Below are 18,449 nucleotides of genomic sequence, written 5' to 3'. Positions count from 1 at the left end.
GGGAGGTGTGTGCGCGTGCGCGCGCGCGCCTGCCTGTAGGGGCGGGTGGGTGGGTGTGTAGGAATGTGCATGTCGGGGGATGACGGTGTGTGCTGTGTGTCTGTAAGGAGCGTGCGAATGTGTGTGTAGGGGTGTGTATGCCTCTGTGTTGGTATATACTGTGTGTGTTTGTGAGGTAGGGGTGTGTGTGTGTGCCTGTGACACAGAGCAGGCTGCGAGCTCACAGAGCTTGGGTCTGAACCCATGTAGGAGGGAGGGGGCTCGGCAGGACCAAGTGTGTGTGTGTGTGAGTGTGTGTGAGTGTGCGCACTTACGTGCAGGGGTGTGTGAAGGGTGAGAAGGTGAGTGTGTCATGGGTGCTAGGTGTGGCCGTGTGTGTGATGTAAGGGTGCTGGGTGCACCTCTGTCCCTGGCTCACCCTCCCCTTCCCCTACCACATGTAGGCGCCTGGGGTGGGGGCCGGGGAGTTAGGAGTCTACTGCAGCAGCCCCTTGTCCAGTTTGCCTGCCTGGCCATCTTCCCCCCGGAAGCCAGAGAGGGCCAAGCTGACCCTCCCCCCAATACTTCTAGGGTTAAGGGATGGGGAGCCGGCCAAGCCGCAGGAAAGAGGGAAAAGGCTGAAGGGCAGAGCTTCTGCCAGACCAGGGCACCCTGCTTCCCTGGCCAGAGCCGCCTTCTCCATCTCTGCCAGATCACTCACCCTGTGCTTCATCCCTCCAGGGACCAGTGCTCCCAGGGTCTGAGTGAGAGGACAAACATCTTAGAGGGGGCCGGAGCTGGGGTGGGAATGTGTTGAGGCTCATCTGTGAGGGCTAGCTTGTTCACAGTTGTATTACCAGAAGGGTGCTCAGCACATAGTAGGCCTCAACAGATATTCGAGGGAGGAAAGAGAGAACAGAGGGAGGGAAGGGATCTGAGTCTGGGAGCCACGTCCACTCACTCGCTCTGCTGTCAGTCAAGGATGAGGGCAGCTGGATGCAGTCAGACCCGTCCCCAGACTGAGCAGGTGGGGGAGGCAGGGGCTTAGGGAGAAGGAACCTTGGCTGGGAGAGAAGGGAAACTGCAGGGAAGAGATTTGTGCTGGGGCCTGAATGTTCAGGAAGAGGCTGGCAACTCTCCTTGGGCAGAAGCCTTTGTGTCCTATCCCCACCACCTGCTTCTCTGGGATCAGAAGCCTCTCTGGGGCATCAGATCCCAGGCAGCCAGAGCTCATAGCACCTCTCCTCTCTCCAGGACCTTCGTGCTCAAAGGTGCTGAAGACCTGAGTCCCCTGCCTACCCAGGCCGCCTGAGGCCAGGAGGGGCCATGGCAGGGTATGGCTGTCTGGGGCTGGGGCTGTTCTGCTGGGTCCTGCTTGCAGTCCCTTTGGGCTCCCAGCCTGCCTCCTCTGTCCCAGGTGCCCATGTCACCACTTTGGCCCCGCCACCTCAGAGTGAGGCCTCTATGCTGTCTCTCAACCTGGGGCTTAACTTCAAATTCCACCTTCGGGGACCTGCTGCTGCTTGGGGGAGCTCTGTCACGGAGACCCAGGCACTTTCTCCTGGGCCGAGCTGGGAGCCGGAGGAAGAGGTGGCCGGTGGGCTGAGGACTGGCCCCCTTTGGGAACTACTGGTGGGCTCTCTCGGGAACTCCCCCCCAGAGCGGGGCTCTGCTGAGGGCAGCTCTACTCCCTGGGCCTCCTCCTGGCCTCTGGAGTCCACATCCCTCCTCGCTGGGCCCACTGCCCGGCCCACTGCTCCCTACCAGCCCAGGATGGGCACCATGACCTGGGATACTGCTCTGGTGGCTACAGCACCTCCATCCAGTGCTCCCAGGCTCCACCAGAGCGAGCTGGAGCTGAAGTTTGACATGGCGCTGAGAGCAGGCGTAGCCCCAACGCTTGGACATCGAACGCTGCCCCTGCTGCCCAGCCTGCGGGCCAGCCTGGCAGAGATTGCTGGGCGCCTGGGACCCTTTGGTGAGTACCCACCCCAACCCAAGGAGAGCCCCTGCTGGGCAGTCTGGCAGGTAGGAGGAAGCTTCAGCCTGGGCTCCTTTTGCAGGGTTCTTTGGCACTACTGTGTCCCCACTCCGGAACTTATCAGGCCCGAGCCCCCCGGGCCCAGTTACATCCCCAAGCTCTGCCTCTAGAATTTCGGATTCTCCAGGTGAGTGTTTATTTCACCGCAACAAGCGTTTATGGAACACCTCTAAATGCCAGCACCTCCTTTTTCCCTTCACTCAAGGGCAGCTCGCAGTCCTTCTCCCAGGACCTGGGATACCAGCCACTGTTCTATGGGGAAACACCCTCTTGGCCATACTAAGTCTGGTTTGGTCCCTGTAGCTTAGCTTCTGGTATACATGTGGCTACAATTCCTGGGACAGTGGCTCCCATAGGTCAAGCTCTGAGAAAGGACAGGATTTTCTCCAAAGCTCCAGAGGCCAACGCCGGCTGGGAGGATGGCAGTCTAGCCTTATATGCTCCCTTTGCAGGGTTCTTTGGCACCACCCCGCCCCCATCCCCCCAGGAGAAAAAGCTCCCAAGTCCAAGGCCACTGGACCCAGCTGCTTCCCTAAGCTCTGCCTTGATTACAACAGCATCACTAGGTAAGTATCCAATTCATTTAAACTTGACAATTATTTATTGAGCACTTACTACATGCTAGCCACTCATCGGCATTCTGGGATCCTTTTATTTCACTGTCATCACCATTCTCTTCATCACCACTACGGAGACATATATTAATGGTCTGAGAACAAGTGTTGCCGAGGATGGTCCCACACAGAGTTAAGTAATGGTCCTCTGGGAGTTTTGCAGTCATAGGCAGAGCAGGATGTAGACAAATGTATCAGGGGCAAACGGACACAGGAACTCCTTCATGATTTCCACAGCCTCAGCACTAACCCCACCCTCCACTCCAGTCTGCCTGGCCTGCCTCCCCACCCTCCCACTCCGACCTTGGGGCTCTCTCCTTTGCCGTCTGATCTGACATGACATGCTGTCAGACATAGGCAGAGTTGGGCCCCTCATTGGGAAGACGTTAAAGAGAAGACCTTGTGCAGACAGATGCCATCCTTGTTCAAGGGAGCCTTTCAGAACACGCACATAGACAGGCTGGTGGTGCAGAGGAAAGACCGGGGGCTCTGGAATCCTGAGACTTGGCTTTGAGACTTGAATCCCAATCCCCTTCCTAACTGGCTGGTGACCTTGGACAGGCTATTTAACTTCTCTGAGCCTAAATTTTCTCCTATATCTGGGGTTTAATAATAGTGCCTATTTTGTTATTGTAAAGCTTCCACATAATGTAATGGGCACAAAGTATTAGCTCATTAAATAGTGTCTGTTAACCTTGCTTCTTTCCCCGGTGTGTCCCAAGTACATTCCAGATCTACCTCTCAGACACGGTAACCGTGGCCCCTAAATGTGATGGGACAACACATACCACAAAAGGCAGAGGGCACGCTGCTTGGGGAGAGGTTCTGGTAGGTGAGGCCAAGGGGGACACGCAAAGGGTTAACGGTGGCTGGGAATCCTCTCAGCCACTCCACACTAGGAACTGGTGCAGCAGTGGAAACCGCTGGTCCCCGCCCGAGCTTCTTCCAGCTCCAGACTTAACGCAGCACCTGCCTGTCGCTTCCTCCGGAGCGGACTCGGCACTCCTGGGCGTGTGGGTGGCAAGCCTGCCGTCTCCCCCCGCCCATCGAGCCCAGTGTGCAGCAGCAGCAGGATCTGCTGTGGAGTTGGGGGCAGGCTCTGTGGCCTCAGGGGAAGGATGCTGGGTGGCGGTCTGCCAGCCTTGGTGACAGCGCTGGCCGGGCAGGTTTAATGAGTCTGGACAATACCAGAGGCAGCCCAGCCGGCTGGTGGCCCCGCCCTCCTTCCCCCTCCTCTCTACGGCTACAGGAACCCAGCCTCTTCCTGGCTCTTCGTCTTGGATAAACCCCGGAGGGCTGCAGGCCTCCTGGAGAGAAGGCCAAAGAGCCTTGTTCCTGCCAGCACCTTCTGTGGGAAGTAGTGGCAAGGGGATAAAGGGAGTCTCTCTGTGTCTTCTCTAGGAACTTTCTAACCTCGGTACAGTTAACCTTTGGGCCTAGGGCTTCTCTTCTCTTGCATTAGGTCTGCTTCACCTCGGACAGAGCTTGCATTCAGCCAGTAAGCGCTGAACAGTTGTGCAGGTCGTTAACTTAGTAAAAGACTTCCATACCAGTGGATAACTACCCACCCTCCTTAGCCTCCTGAGCACCACTCCCCTCCCTGACCCCCTGGCTGGCAGCTGTTCTGATTCACCTGAAACAGTGGTTAAATATTTCGAATGTCACCCTTACAAAGAGTACCAATCCTCTGTGATCCTGGAGGTGGGGTTGTGGGGAGGGATGGGGCCAGGCCACTGATCGGGCTGCAGCTTCAGGCATCCAGAGTAGAGAGTGATTCCCCAGCCCTTTGATCTGGGCAGCTAGTGGACTTTTCCATAAATTGAGCCGGGCCCTCTTCCCAACTCCTCCCCAGTCAGCTCTGGCTTCACCAGTTACTCACATTGACATCCCATCTCTCCTCTCTTGCCCCTGAGGTCAAGAGGAGCCACAGGGCCAGAGTGGGACCACCTTGTAAGGGAGGCCTGCACAGGAGAGGGACCCTAGGAAGTCACTACCTTCTGGGGGAAACCGAGGGCCCCTTCTGTGGGAGCCTCAAATGGGGAGACAGAGGATGAGGTCAAGCGGACCCGTCAAAGGCAGAGGCTGGGCCTTCTTCACCTGTCCCCACCCATACCCGGCCTGCCCTGCCCCCTGGGAGCAGTGCTCCTAGGTCAGAGCTCTCTCCTCTGACACTTGAGCTGGGCCTGTACTCTATTTCCTGGTTTTCCTTCTTTTTCTGGCTTCTTAGGAATGTTGCAAGTTGCTCTAGTTGCCATAATGCTTTGGGCCAGAGGTGAAAGATGGGGTCTTCTGTGGCCCTCGAGTGAGAAGTGGAGCTGGAAGAGGGTGAGGTGAGGCAGCTCACTGAGAGCTGCGCTTGTCTGTACAGTGAGCGAGGAGGAGGCATGAGGGGCGACAGGTTGGCGCAGGCTGTGGGCTCCTGGCTGGGGTCTCCCTGCCTCTCTGCAGAGCCCACCAAAACCGGAAAGACCAAGGAGACTCGTCCACTTTGCAGAAGTGGTTTGGGCAAGGGTATCTGAGGGGACCAATAAATGAGGGGTGAGGGAGGATGTTTGTGTATTTGATCCCACTGGTGTTAGACTGACCCTGCCCCCCGACCGAATCAGCAAGCCGTCAGTTCCCAGCTGAATGATTCCTCATTTAACTCAGGGCTGCGTCTTCAGTAGGTGTTTGGGGATGGTCAGTCCATCCAAACGGTGTTCTTTACACAGCATTCACAGAGTGAGACAATGCGTTGATGTTCACTCATTTGACTAATTGTTGACTTTCTAAGGGAAAACAGCCTTTTGTTAGTTAAATCGAGAATTCGTTTGAGGCCAGAAATGGTCACACTCACACAGACACACACCGATGACTGACGGGTGATAAACATTAGCCCCTAATGATCAGACCAACAACAGTTGTATGTAAAATGCTTATGATGCACCAGTCTCTCCAAAGAGCTTTGCACACACTGGCCATGTATCCTCATAACAGCCCTGTGCAGTAGGTGCGCTTCCCCATTTTAGACTTGAGGCATATGATGGGACAGGAACCAGGGAACATGCTGCCACTTGCAGTAGGCAGCCAGCTGTATATATGTAATTTTTTGGCAGCTCCCTCTCTGCCCTCCCAGTTGCGCAATTCTACCTTCCCCTCCCCTCTCTCCAGGGCTGCTTTCTGGCCCGCTCACTCCTTTTCCTTGTTCTTAGGATTGCTCTGTTTTCCATGTCCCCAGCACAAGCTGGCACTGCCTGGGTAGGGATGGGGGTGCGCCTGGAGTCTTCCTGTTTTGTCCTGCTGAGGCATGGCTGGGTAGGGCCAGGCAGTTGGGGCAGGAGTCTGCTTGTCAGGAGATCCTCCCCGCCTCATTCTACATCTGTCTCCCGTGCATTTCCCCATCGCCAGATGGCTCCTCCCATCCTTCTCCACCATCTTTCTCCCTCCATCCTTGCCCGCAGCTGCGGTTCTGCTAAGCCTGCTAGATGGGGGAGGGAGGTTCGGCGTGAAGCATCTTCCCTTGCTGCCTGGCCATGGAAAATCCTTGGGTCTAACTCTTTTTCACCCCTCTCTAGCTCCAGGAGAGTTGAATTAGGGATCTTAGTCCTCACACTCTCTTACTTGACTTCCCTTTCCTCAAGGGATGTGGGGAAGATGTTAGAGCACAGGATGGGGCTGGGAGCCTAAGTTAGCAAACCCCAGAGCACCTGAGGGGCTCACTCGCTAATGTTCCTTCCTCAGAGTTCAAGGGTAGTCTTGAGACCCAGGGGAGTCCATCTCAATGTCACCTTCTATAAAAAGGGGTGAGAACCAAAGGGGCATTGTATTAAGAGCCTCAGACCAATGGCTTTATAGTTGAGTTAGGATGGGGACCATAGCCATGGGTAGGCCGAGGTTGGAGGTGTAGCAGGCAGGAAGGCCAGTGAATAGGGAAGGTTGTGTTTTCTCAGAGTGCTGGGGATGGGAGGGTCATATCACTCCCCCTGCTGTGTGTGTGTGTGGTGGGGGGGCAGTGCGGGGTGGCTTTTCCTGACGAGACAGGGAGAAGTGGGGAGCAGCTGAAAAAAGGCAGGGCAAGCTTCTTCTAGCACCAAGGTGGGAGTTGGGAGTCAGGGGTGCAGAACAAGAGATAAGCAAACTAGTATTATGAAGCGCCTCAAATCAAGGAGAGGGGCTAAACTGGTGCTCAGATCTGGATTCTAGTTGCAGCTCTGCCAATTTGTAACCTTGGACAAGTTACTTGGCCTCTCGGCAGAGCCTCAATATCTTCATCTGGCAAATAAGAGGATTCATTTCTTCAACGAATATCTGCTCAGTGCCCACTCTGTGCCAGGCACTGTTTTAGGCAGGGGTATTCAGATGTGAGCAAAGCGATCCTTGTTCTCATGCAGTCTCCTTCCTGGCGGGAGGATTGAACTAGAGGGGGCTTCTACAGCTCCTTCCACTTGTAAAATTCTGTGACTTCTTAAGAAAAACCCTTTTCAGTGGAATCACAGGGTAATGAACAAAGCAGGGAGCTGGGGGTGGATGGGGTGGGGGGAGGGCATGAGGGCTGAAACTGCAGCCGGAGGAGTTTGATGTGGGAGGGGAAGGTGAGGGGCTGCGAGGTCAGTGAGTCTCAAATTTAAGACAAGTCCTTCCTGGAAGCTATGAGGACTCTCCGATGGGCATACAGGCTACTGGCTGTAGGGAGGGCTGCACGGAATGCCTCAGACAAACGTTCTTTGCCCACAGACTCCACCACCTCCACCTCTGGCCTGGATGACCCCTCTCCCGCCAGCCTTGGGAACCTTTCGGTGCAGCCAGAATGTGGGCCAGGGTCCTGCAGTATCCGAGAACTGCCTGAACGCGAAGCGCAGCCTCCTGCGGCCCCACTGCCTCTCTTCTTCCTGACCCTGGAGGCCGACTGGACAGAGGCCAAGGCTCGCTGGGGTTTGGCCTGGGAGGCCCATGTGTACGGGGTAGGCGCGCTCTTCGGCCTCGTGGCCCTGCTGGCGCTGCTGGCTCTGGCCCTCTTGCCCTGGCGCTGCCCGCCCGGCGCCCCCTGCCTGGCGCTGCTGGACCTGCTCCTGCTCTCCGCCGGGACCACCCGGGCCTTCCCGCTCTTCTACGACGCCTACGGGCACCGCGACCGGTTGCCGGCGCTGGCCTGGCTGCTGCTGCAGGACCTCCCGCTGCCCTGCCTGGCCGCCGGCCTGGGCCTGGCCTGCCTGCTTCTGGCCCGGCCGCGCCCGCCGCGCTGTCCAGCCGCCCTGGCCGCGCTGCTGCTCCTGGGGCTGGGGCTGGCTGCCGCCGCCGCCCTCGGGAGCGCCGCCCATCGCCCGCTGCGGGCCCTGCGGCTCGCCTCCCGCGGGCTGCACGCCTTCCTCGCCGCCCTCCTTTCCGGGCTCCTGCTGGCGCTGTCGTGCTTGGGGGGTCGGCGGCGGCGGCGTGCCGGAGCGCCCCTGGGAGCGTCCGGCTTCAAGGGCGCCACTCCTTTCCCGCAGGCGCGCAGCCCCTTCGGCCCGCTCGAGTCCTGGCGGCGCGCAGCGCGCACGGCCCCAGTGGCGGGCACCTTCGGGCTGCTGAGCGGAGCCCTTCAGGGCTACGAGGTGCTGCACGCGCTGGGCTACGGCGGCCAACCTGGTCTGGAGGGGCCCTGGCCCTGGTGGGCCTTCCAGCTCGGCCTGCGCCTGGGCGAGGTGGGCGTCGCGCTCCCGTTGGCGCTGCTGGGCCTCTACCCGGCGCTCTGCAGCCCCCGCGTGCCGCCGCGCTGCTGGGCCAAGCTCTTCCGCTTGTCCCCCGGCCACGCCGCCCCTCTGCTGCCTGGAGGCTGGGCCGCCGGGCCCCCGGACAAGAAGCCCCTGGGGAGCGCCATCGCGCGTGGCGACGCGGAGCTGCTGCAGCTGTGCGCCCTGGCAGGGCCGGGTCCCGACCTCCTTCTCCAGGGAGGAGGCTGCCGTGGCTTCGACGGCGCGGCCGCCAACCCGGCCCCTTCCCCGGCCTCCTCCCCCTGCAGCGATTACACCGTGGACTTCCGCCCGCCCTCCCCCATCAACCTGCGGCGCAGCATCGAGGAGGCCCTCTGCAGCGAAGCCCTGCTGAAGCCCGGCCTCTTCCAGGGCCCGGCCTTCGGGGAAGCCCTGCCGGGGCTCGGCCTCTACCGCACCGCCTCGCTGGGGGCGCAGGCCGGGGCCGGGCCCACTGGGAGGTCTGGGGAGGCCCCTGGTTCCCTCGCGCCCCCCGAGCTCCCCTCTTCCGGGGCCTGGCCCGCGGGCAGCAGCGCCTCATCCGGCTCGCTGTGCGGACTGTCGAGGGACAGCTCGTCCATGCTGCTGTGCTCCAGCCCGGACAGGCCCCCTCGCTGTCCGCTGGTCTGCGTCCTCAGTCCCCCGCGGCCCTCAGGAAGCAGCCCTAACCTCCCGGCCTCAGGATCCTACCAGGCCTTGTCCCCACCCTCCCGCGACTCCCCAGAGCCTCCTCCTGAGCTGCAGGCCGAAGAGGCCTTGCTGCAGGAGCAATTCCTGGACGCCTGCCGGCAGATTGACGAGCTGAGCGTGGGCAGCGACACCATAGACCTGTGAAGATGTGGGCCCCTCGCCGCCCCGACGATACGCCCCCTTCTGGCGCCTCTTCTGCCCGAGACCTGCACACTGTAACCCTTACCCAATCCCGCCTGGCTCAGATACCTCTCCCCGCTTCCTTTCCCATCCAGGGACTCCTGGATGGGTGAGTCAGCAGCCAGGTTCTGTTGATTGGGAACTAGTGCCACCTTCTCTGGAGCCCTGGGCACTGATGCCCTCAGCTGCAATTCTAGGCTGGCAGGGGTCCCGCTTTCCTTGGCATTCACCAGCAATAAAGCTCCAAGGTGCTCCACTCTAGACCACCACTTGCCACTCTGGTGCTGAGTGAGAGGGGCTGTCCTCAGCCGACCTCAGGACTGGCCTCAGTCCCCATACCCACCTCTGCCATGCCCAGGAATCCCACCCCTGCCATGCCCAGGAATCCCACCCCTGCCATGCCCAGGAATCCCACCCCTGCGTGAGTGAGACTCCCCGTGCTCCACATGATCCTTCCCCATAGAAGGGTCCATGGCCCATCTAGGAGCCTCTACAGCAGATGGGTGGGAGGTGAGCGCTTTCAGAGTTAATTTATCAATAAAATATTTTCAGAGGAGAAAGGTCTCACCTTCTTGGAAAAGCTTAGATGAGGCAATAGCAGCAATGGTTCTGCCAGAACTGGAAGAGAAGCAGTGTTTGGGTGGGGTGGGTCCATCTCAGACCCCAGTGACCTTCACTCCTGACTGCAAGGGGTCTTGTCCTCCGCATGACCTTTCCCCATAGACGGGTCCATGGCCCATCTGGGCTGAGTGAGGGTCCTGGGAGTGGCCCCTTGAAGACCCTTCTGACTCCCTGGGAAGTGGCTTTTCAGAGTTGGATCACTGCCCTGAGAAGTGAGGCGGAAACTCTACAATCGTTGGTGGAAATGTCTGCATTCCTAGGAAACTGGCTTCAGGTCCTGATGGACAAGTGGTTAGGGGCTAGTTAGTGTCAAAGTCCTTCATGGAAATGTTGATACACATCTCAAGGGCTTGATCACTTTGAGCTGGGTTTCGCAGCAATCTCCCTGCCACGTACCCAGAGGAATTCACAGAGGAAACTACTTGCTCCACCTACCAGCAGGACCTCTTCAAGTTTGGACTAACAACGCCCTTCCCCTGGAGAACATTCATCTCCCACAGGTGCAGATCCTCCCTGGAGAAAGCCTGTCTTCCCCAAACCCCAGCCCCATCCTACCCACCAAAGCAGAACTCACAGTGCAGAGACCCATGAATATATCCGGCCACCAGGCACTCTGTAATCCCTCCCTTGTCCAGAGCATTTGGCTCTGAGCTCTGTAGTGTGCATTTGTCATTTGGCTAAAATGCGGTAAGTTCAGAGTGGCACTAAAACAGAGTCATAGATTTGAAAACTAAATTCTGGCAGTGTTTTGGCAGATGTCCTGCACATCACAGGGAAGCCTAGAGGGGCACACATACTAGGCTTGAAGTGGAGAAACGGGAATAGGCATGGTTTTTCTTCCAACTCTGCCCATCAGTGTGTGCGGATTGGAGAAGGGAAGCAAGGGAGCCAAGAGGGAAGCAGGGAGGCCGGGAGGGGAGGGGCCCCTCACCAGACCACGTCCAATGCACTAGTGGAAGAATTAAAGCACTGCTCTCCTCACCCATGAAGCTCTGTCTTGGATGAAGGGAGCATCCAGAGCCTGGAATCTCAGAAGGAGGAGGGAAGCCAATGATGCTTGGGGCAAGTGAGGGTCATCGTAGGGAAGAAAATGAGAGGAGGGTGGGGCAGGCACAGCTGAGGAGTGGGACTGGAGTGGTTCTGACTGTGTCTCCTCCATCACCTGGCTCAGCTTGGCTCAGAAATGCTTGCTGCATCGTCACTCTGGGCTGAGGCCCAGAGAACTGCCATTCTCCTAATTACAGGCATTTCTCACTGGTGTCCTAGTGGCTGTAGCGGCCCCAGCACCAGAGCTGCTCCGAGAAATTGTTTCCTTTCTTGCCCACTTACCCTTCCATCTGCCTCTGCTCACACTCAAGTCCTCTCTGCCATCTCTTCCTCATCCTAATCCTTGCCAGCTCCTCTCACTCACTCACTCTCCCCATCACGGGTCCTTGGGTTCAGGCACACAGCTCTCAGCAAAGCAGTCCAAGCCCCACATACCCACAGTCAGTCTCTCTGTATGTTTGTCTGTCCGCCTCTCTCTCTTTCACAGAAGCGGGCACTTGCTCGCGCGCAGACACACACACACACACACACACACACACACACACACACACTCCTTTTCTCTTTGGAAGCTCTGAATGGGGCTGGTGAGATGGGGAGGGGGCAGGGGAATACAGCTTGTTACTCGCCAGCTCCAGCACTTCTTTGATTTTCCTCAGCAAGAATCGCCTAAGCCCTTTGACTTGATCAAGAGGCTGAGACTTTGGTGAGACAACCCTTCCCTTTTGTCTCATGCCTCAGCCCTTCCTTACCCAAAGCAGTTTCCCAGAAGAGCCCGGGTAGACCAGGGTGTAATATATACGCCCTCAGTTCCAATTCTTACTACTGTAGGAGACTGAGAAACAAACTCACCTTCATTCATTCAATCTCTTTAAAACAGTTTATTGGATGCTTACAATGTGCTAGGCGATGGGGGTAGACAGACGAACTAGGTGGACAACAGCCCTGAACTTATGAAGTTGAAGGTCTTTTGGGGAAGGCAGACGTTAAAGAGCTAATCAGATAAATAATTACAATTACACAAGTAATTAATTACATTTGCGAGAAGTGCTAAGAACAAGAAGTATGCGGTATTATAAGAAGGTTTGGTTTGCAAGCGGGAATGGAGCCAGAGGGATGGGGCTTGGGAGAGGCTGGCTGAGCACAGCCCACGCCTCTCTTCCTTCCTTTCCAGGCTCCTGCAAGTGATGGATGAGAAGAGGCCAGCAGTTTATTTCCCCTGGAAGCCACGTTGCTGATGTGGTGCAGGGTACCACGACTCCCGCTATTTAATAAAGAACCCTGCATGTGTCCTGGTTAGATGGATGAGCAAATATTCCTGATTGAAGAACCACATGGCTTCCCTGTTACAAATGGATAGGAGGGGATGTGGCTGAGGCTGGGAGACTGAGATGGGGAGCCAGGTCTGAAAGTTGGGAAGAGTACAAAGGGTCAGCTGCATTGTTGCACTCGCCTAGGGGCAAAGAACTCCTCCGTACTGTGGGTGGCTGCTGCCCTCTGATGGGCACAGGGACACAGTTACCTTTTGTTCTTTAGGGAAGGTTTGGGTCCAAAGTATTTCCAACTGAGCATTGTAGGGTGTGTCCCAAAGGGATGTTAGAGCAGCCTTCTCAGGATTCTTTCCCCAGTGCACACTGCAGCCAGGACTGGGAAAGCCTCCATATAGCTAGGGCCCTGAAGCTTGCAATTTAGACTTTGGGTATGAAATTTTGGTTTCTAAGGTGATGAGGGGGCAAGAGAGGAGGAGAAGAAAGAGAGAGGAATGTGGAATTCCATACCAACTGTATTCAAATGATCCATCCCATTTCCTTTGTCTATTTGTCTCTCTTTATCCTGGATGAAATTAACCCATGGCCTTAAAAATCTGTTTTTTATTTCAATACTTCCTCTGCTGAGTTGTGTGTTTAAAACTAACTGTGGCATTTTCTTTTAAGCGTATAATAAATGCTTAAAAGCTAGGGTTTAGTAAATCTGGTGTTAAACGTTCTCCCTTTCCCCCATCACAATCAACCAGTCATCCATCCAACCAAAATGTGCTGAAAGTAGATGGGGTTTGAGGAGAAAGGGAAACACTTTTCATTGTACCTTTTGTACTTTTTGAATTTTCTACCTACCCTGTGTTCAGGTTATGCCATTTAAAAATAATTATTAAAAAAATGCTTTGGGTACTTTTGTTCTGTACAGATGTTCTTCAGGGTGCTGCAGTCCTGCACACAGGTCAGTTCCTGGGCCCAATGGGATGGCAAACACTGTCTGTGTTCCAGAATCCAGGAGCACCCAGATCTCCTGGCCAGTGAGATTCCTCAGCCTTGGCTCTGTCTGATAAGCTGATCTGAGGAAAGATCTCCTGTCTCTGGGAGGACCTGGGTACTAGGTCTGTGTGTGCAAGCTGGATGTCATGTTTGTTCTGGGTGTGTTCTCACGTGATCTTGCATGGCGCAGGCTATGATTTATTTGTAATTTTTTAAATAAATCTATAGTTTTGTTAAGACAAAAACTGACAGTGTTGGTATGAAGTTTAACATTTAAACAAAAGTTTTCACAGAAACCTAACACATGCCTAAAAAGATTTTACAAGGGAGTTCTAGGTGCAGGTCTAGACGATATCAAGAACTGATGGATCTCATGATTCAAGACAGCATTTTGGGTTTTAGTTAATTCTTAGGATTAAAAAAATTTGTTTTGTTTTAAAGTGAACCACTGCCCCAGTATGAAAATTTAATCTTCTCCTGAGACCAGGGCTTCTGAAATCATTCAATTCTTGAAGTGATTCAGTGAACTTGTGCTGTCAGTGACTGAACCCTGCCACCAATGGTTTCAAAGTTCAAAAAACAGAGGCTCCAAGAGTTTTCCACCTAAGAGCACCAGACCTTGTCTTTGCCTACTCTCCCACCTCCTATACCACCCTCTGCCCTCCTCAAATACTTCAGCCAGTGGCTTGGATGGAGAAGCTGATATTTATAACTTCATAATTGGAAAAAAAGGGTCTTCTTGTCAATTTCAAGAATTAGCACCTCTAAGACAGAATGATCTGCCTGTGTATACACTCCCATAAGACTTTCCGTCCTGGGCTTCCCTGGTGGCGCAGTGGTTGAGAGTCCGCCTGCCGATGCAGGGGACACGGGTTCGTGTCCCGGTCTGGGAAGATCCCACATGCCGTGGAGTGGCTGGGTCCGTGAGCCATGGCCGCTGAGCCTTGCGCATCCGGAGCCTGTGCTCCGCAACGGGAGAGGCCACAACAGTGAGAGGCCCGCGTACCACAAAAAAAAAATAAAATAAAATAAAAAAAATAAAAGACTTTCCGTCCTCAACCAGTTTCCATCCCTCAAATGGCAGCTTTGGTAACTTCTTAACTGGCTTAGTCCTTTGCTGGGAATAGCATTAAGCTCAGGCAGGGAACACCTTGGCTTCTAAGTTTCAGGCATTCACAGCTGTTTTTTCTTTCTATTTTTTTTAAACATCTTTATTGGAATATAATTGCTTTACAATGGTGTGTTAGTTTCTGCTTTATAACAAAGTGAATCAGCTGTACATATACATATATCCCCCTATCTCCTCCCTCTTACGTCTCCCTCCCACCCTCCCTATCCCACCCCTCTAGGTGGTCACAAAGCACCGAGTTGATCTCCCTGTGCTGTGCGGCTGCTTCCCACTAGCTATCTATTTTACATTTGGTAGTGTACATATGTCAATGCTACTCTCTCACTTTGTCTCAACTTCCCCTTCCCCTTCCCCGTGTCCTCAAGTCCATTCTCTATGTCTGCATCTTTATTCCTGTCCTGCCCCTCCCTAGGTTCTTCAGAATCTTTTTTTTTTTTTTTAAGATTCCATATATATGTGTTAGCATACGGTATTTGTTTTTCTCTTTCTGGCTCACTTGACTCTGTGTGACAGACTCTAGGTCCATCCACCTCACTACAAATAACTCAATTTCATTTCATTTTATGGCTGAGTAATATTCCATTGTATATATGTGCCACATCTTCTTTATCCATTCATCTGTCGACGGACACTTAGGTTACTTCCATGTCCTGGCTATTGTAAATAGAGCTGCAATGAACATTGTGGTACATGACTCTTTTTGAATTATGGTTTTCTCAGGGTATATGCCCAGTAGTGGGATTGCTGGGTCGTATGGTAGTTCTATTTTTAGTTTTTCAAGGAACCTCCATACTGTTCTCCATAGTGGCTGTATCAATTTACATTCCCACCAACAGTGTATGAGGCTTCCCTTTTCTCCACACCCTCTCCAGCATTTATTGTTTGTAGATTTTTTGATGATGGCCATTCTGACTGGTGTGAGGTGATACCTCATTGTAGTTTTGATTTGCATTTCTCTAATGATTAGCATTCACAGCTTTTTTTTTTTTTTTTTTTTTGCGGTACGCGGGCCTCTCACTGTCGTGGCCTCTCCCGTTGCGGAGCACAGGCTCCGGACGCACAGGCTCAGCAGCCATGGCTCACGGGCCCAGCCGCTCCGCGGCATATGGGATCCTCCCAGACCGGGGCACGAACCCGTATCCCCTGCATCGGCAGGCGGACTCTCAACCACTGCGCCACCAGGGAGGCCCGAGAGTTCATTCTTGTCATCTTTTTTGTCATCATCCTCTGAGGGGTAGGAATGCCACATCATCCTTTCCTCATAAAAGGATATGACAACCTGTGGGCACTTGACATTGGCTTCCTTGGCAGGGACTAGGTCAACCTCATCAGAGTTTTTCCATTTCATCAGAAACATGAGTTCTCCACTGGAGTCTGTAGCGCCAATAATCCGCTGCGGTTCCAAACCCGGGGCAAAGCCTCATGGCTTTTCTGACTCTTCTTTCTTCTTTGGTTTGCTCTCCTCCCCCTTATCTTCCGAATCAGAATCAGCTTTGCGCTTGCCTCCCTCTGATTTATCTGTCTCGTGTGCTGTTTTCTGTGACTGCAGGAACTCAGCAATGAGGTCGGGGCGATCCAGGTTTTCTTCTGGCTCCCATGTGTTGTCCTCATCTGAGAACCCCTTCCACTTTAGCAGGTACTCCACTTGGCCCTTTACCACTCGACGGTCGAGAACTTTCCCCACCATATATTCTTCTTCCTCTTCTTCTAGCACCTCCTCCACTTTCTTCTTGTTTTGTTTTTTCCCCATAGTGTCCGCCAGCTTTCTGGTATAAAGGGTGACGCTGCTCAGAGCAGCGCCCACGAGCCCGAGAGGAATCAGGTGCTGCGCTCCAGGCGCGTCTTGTCGGGCCGGCCGTGGGAGTGGCGACCAGTGAAGCAACAAGGCTGTTGACCGCGGTTGAGCCCCTCCCTGAAGCGGCGTACTGCAGGCCCCGGCCAACGGCCCTTTTTTTTTTTTTTTTTTTTTTTGCGGTACGCGGGCCTCTCACTGCTGTGGCCTCTCCCGTTGCGGAGCACAGGCTCCGGACGCGCAGGCTCAGCGGCCATGGCTCACGGGCCCAGCCGCTCCGCGGCATGTGGGATCTTCCCGGACCGGGGCACGAAGCCGTGTCCCCTGCACAGGCAGGCGGACTCTCAACCACTGCACCACCAGGGAAGCACTTTTTTTCTTTTTTTTTCTTTTTTTGATTAATGTCTGTCTACCCCCACGAGACTGCATACCCCACGAGGGTAGGGGTCCCATCTTTTTTTAGCTCACCAATTTTATCCTTAGTGCCTGGCACATAGTAGGAGCTCAGTAAATATTTTTTTGAAAGAATGTGTATGATCTGTGCCTATTTGTACTTTAGTAGCTATAATTTGTCTGCGAAGTGTTAAAGGCACAGTTGTAGTTATCTGTTATAGTGTGACAGATGTCTCATATTCTCTGAGAACATGAGAATTATCCGAATGATGTATGTGACTTGTGTTGATGTGCATTCTGGCTGTGTTTTATGCACGTAATCTGGGAGTCTGTGGTGGCACTTCAGAAAATATTTATTAAACATCCATTATATGTTAGATCCTGGGTTAGGGCCAGAGTAAAACCAACTTCTCCGGCCTGCCCTGCTGAGTTTGGTATCCATCTCCAGGAGGTTAGATTGTAGGCAGTGTAGGAAATAGCGAAGCCAAATTTCTCTACAGCGGCGGGGGCGGTACTTGGATTAGGGGTGGAACCCCGCTCAAGAAGCTCCGCCCCGGCGTCACGATTTTTTCCTTCCGGAATGTTTTTTCCCATTCTACCATGTTTTCCTTCGGACTCTTTTGAGTGAAGAGCACTTCCGGAGTCTCCCGGCAACTTGGCGCGGTCCTCTTACTAAAGCCTGTCACTTGACTCGCGTGCGCGAAGCCGCGCGCTTCTGTTTCTCGGCCTTATGGCCGGGCTGACCCTGTTTGTGGGCCGCCTCCCGCCCTCGGCCCGCAGCGAGCAGCTGGAGGAGCTGTTCAGTCAGGTGGGGCCGGTGAAGCAGTGCTTCGTGGTGACTGAGAAAGGTAGGAGGCGGGACGGTCGAGGACAAAGTTGGGGTTCCTGGGAGCCGGATGGGGGCGAGGACACCCAAATTTAAGCGACCCGTATAATCCTTTACCTGCCCCATAGTGAAAAGACTTGGAAGTTGAATTTCTTTTCTAAACGGACTCTGCTTTAGATGAATCCATACGGGCCGTTTCTGAAAGTCAAATCAGTCCCTTAAGTTTATGTAGCGCTTTCCGTTTATTATGCGCGCTCACATATAAGATCTTATTTGGTAGTAAATAACTAACTTTTAATAAAACACCAGTAAGGCTTATTGAGAATCAACTGATTGCCACGTGCGGTGCTTGAGTTCCATGTGTTATCTCATTTAATTTCCCCATTAGTCTTGTTGGGTGGAGAGTTAACTCCATTTTACAGACGAGGAATCTAGGGCTTAGGGAAATTTAGTAATTTCAGCTTAAGTTCATACAGCTAGTCAGTAGTGGATTCAGAATTTGATCACCAGACCCGGAGCTCTTAACCAGTATGATATTCATTCACCCAGTTATTTATTCCGTAAATATTAATTGAATGCGTATTTTGTGCCAGGCAACTATTGTAGGTCCTGGGGATACAGCAGTGCACAGAACCAAACCAAAAACCTTGCTCTTGTGTTCAAGATGGGGAAGACAGCCAATAAGCAAATAAGCAAAATAAGTAGTGATAATGGTGATAAATGTTGAGGAGAAAAATAAGGCAGGGAAAAAGGATAGGGGGTCTCTGTAGATGTGTGTGTGTGTGTGCTGGTGGGGAAGCTATAGAGGGGTGAGGAGTAGCCAGGGAAAGCCTTTCTGATGTGAGAGAGTGAACATGTGTTTTTCAGTGGGAGGAGCAGCCTAGGCAGAGGAAGCTAAAGGATACTGAAGAGGAGTGTGTGTAGTATATTGGAGGAATAGTGAGGAAACCAGGGTGACTGGAATGCAGTGAGAGAAGGGAAGAGAATTAGCAGATGAGATCTGGTGCTACCAGATCATGTAGGACCTTATAGGCCGTTGCAAGGACTTTGGGTTTTACTCTGAGATATGAAACCACTGGTTTTGAGCAGGGAGCAGTAGGTATGATATGGCTTGCGTTTTGGAAGATTCTCTCAGGCTGCCGTGTTAAGAATAGGCTGCTAAGAATAGCACAGAAGCGGG

At 53.9% G+C, this 18,449-nt stretch overlaps 2 protein-coding genes and 1 pseudogene across 7 annotated transcripts in view; 2 read left to right on the top strand and 1 right to left on the bottom strand.

Moving 5' to 3' along the window:
• Positions 1-1,305: 1,305 nt before the first annotated feature.
• Positions 1,306-9,176, top strand: PRRT4 (proline rich transmembrane protein 4; the record flags this gene model as incomplete). 2 transcript variants are annotated; one of them, XM_079711796.1, is made up of 4 exons in its annotated part: positions 1,306-1,957; positions 2,043-2,147; positions 2,473-2,586; positions 7,348-9,176. In XM_079711796.1, 4 exons carry the CDS (start codon positions 1,306-1,308, stop codon positions 9,174-9,176), a joined length of 2,700 nt encoding a protein of 899 aa, XP_079567922.1. The 2 variants fall into 2 exon arrangements, with proteins under 2 accessions (XP_079567922.1, XP_079567921.1); XM_079711795.1 differs by having other exon boundaries at positions 7,327-9,176.
• A 2,603-nt stretch (positions 9,177-11,779) lies between these two features.
• Positions 11,780-16,008, bottom strand: LOC307058392 (chromobox protein homolog 1-like; annotated as a pseudogene). The gene is made up of 2 exons: positions 15,438-16,008; positions 11,780-11,805 (listed from the first exon to the last, which is right to left on the bottom strand). The product of its transcript is annotated as a chromobox protein homolog 1-like (transcript).
• A 1,165-nt stretch (positions 16,009-17,173) lies between these two features.
• The window catches only part of RBM28 (RNA binding motif protein 28), a gene marked incomplete at its 5' end in the record, with an annotated part of 30,043 nt that continues 28,767 nt past the window's right edge, over positions 17,174-18,449 (top strand). For all 4 annotated transcript variants that reach the window (XM_079711633.1, XM_079711630.1, XM_079711632.1 and 1 more), the window contains one exon: positions 17,174-17,291. In XM_079711633.1, the coding sequence (XP_079567759.1) occupies positions 17,174-17,291 (118 nt within the window). The remainder of the gene's footprint in view (positions 17,292-18,449) is intronic.

The sequence above is a fragment of the Hyperoodon ampullatus genome (assembly GCF_949752795.1).
Source record: "Hyperoodon ampullatus genome assembly, chromosome: 9".
In the NCBI taxonomy this organism is placed as follows: Eukaryota; Metazoa; Chordata; class Mammalia; order Artiodactyla; family Ziphiidae; genus Hyperoodon; species Hyperoodon ampullatus.
The sequence above is the reverse complement of the archived record's forward strand: the minus strand, read 5'-3'. Positions and strand labels throughout refer to the sequence as shown.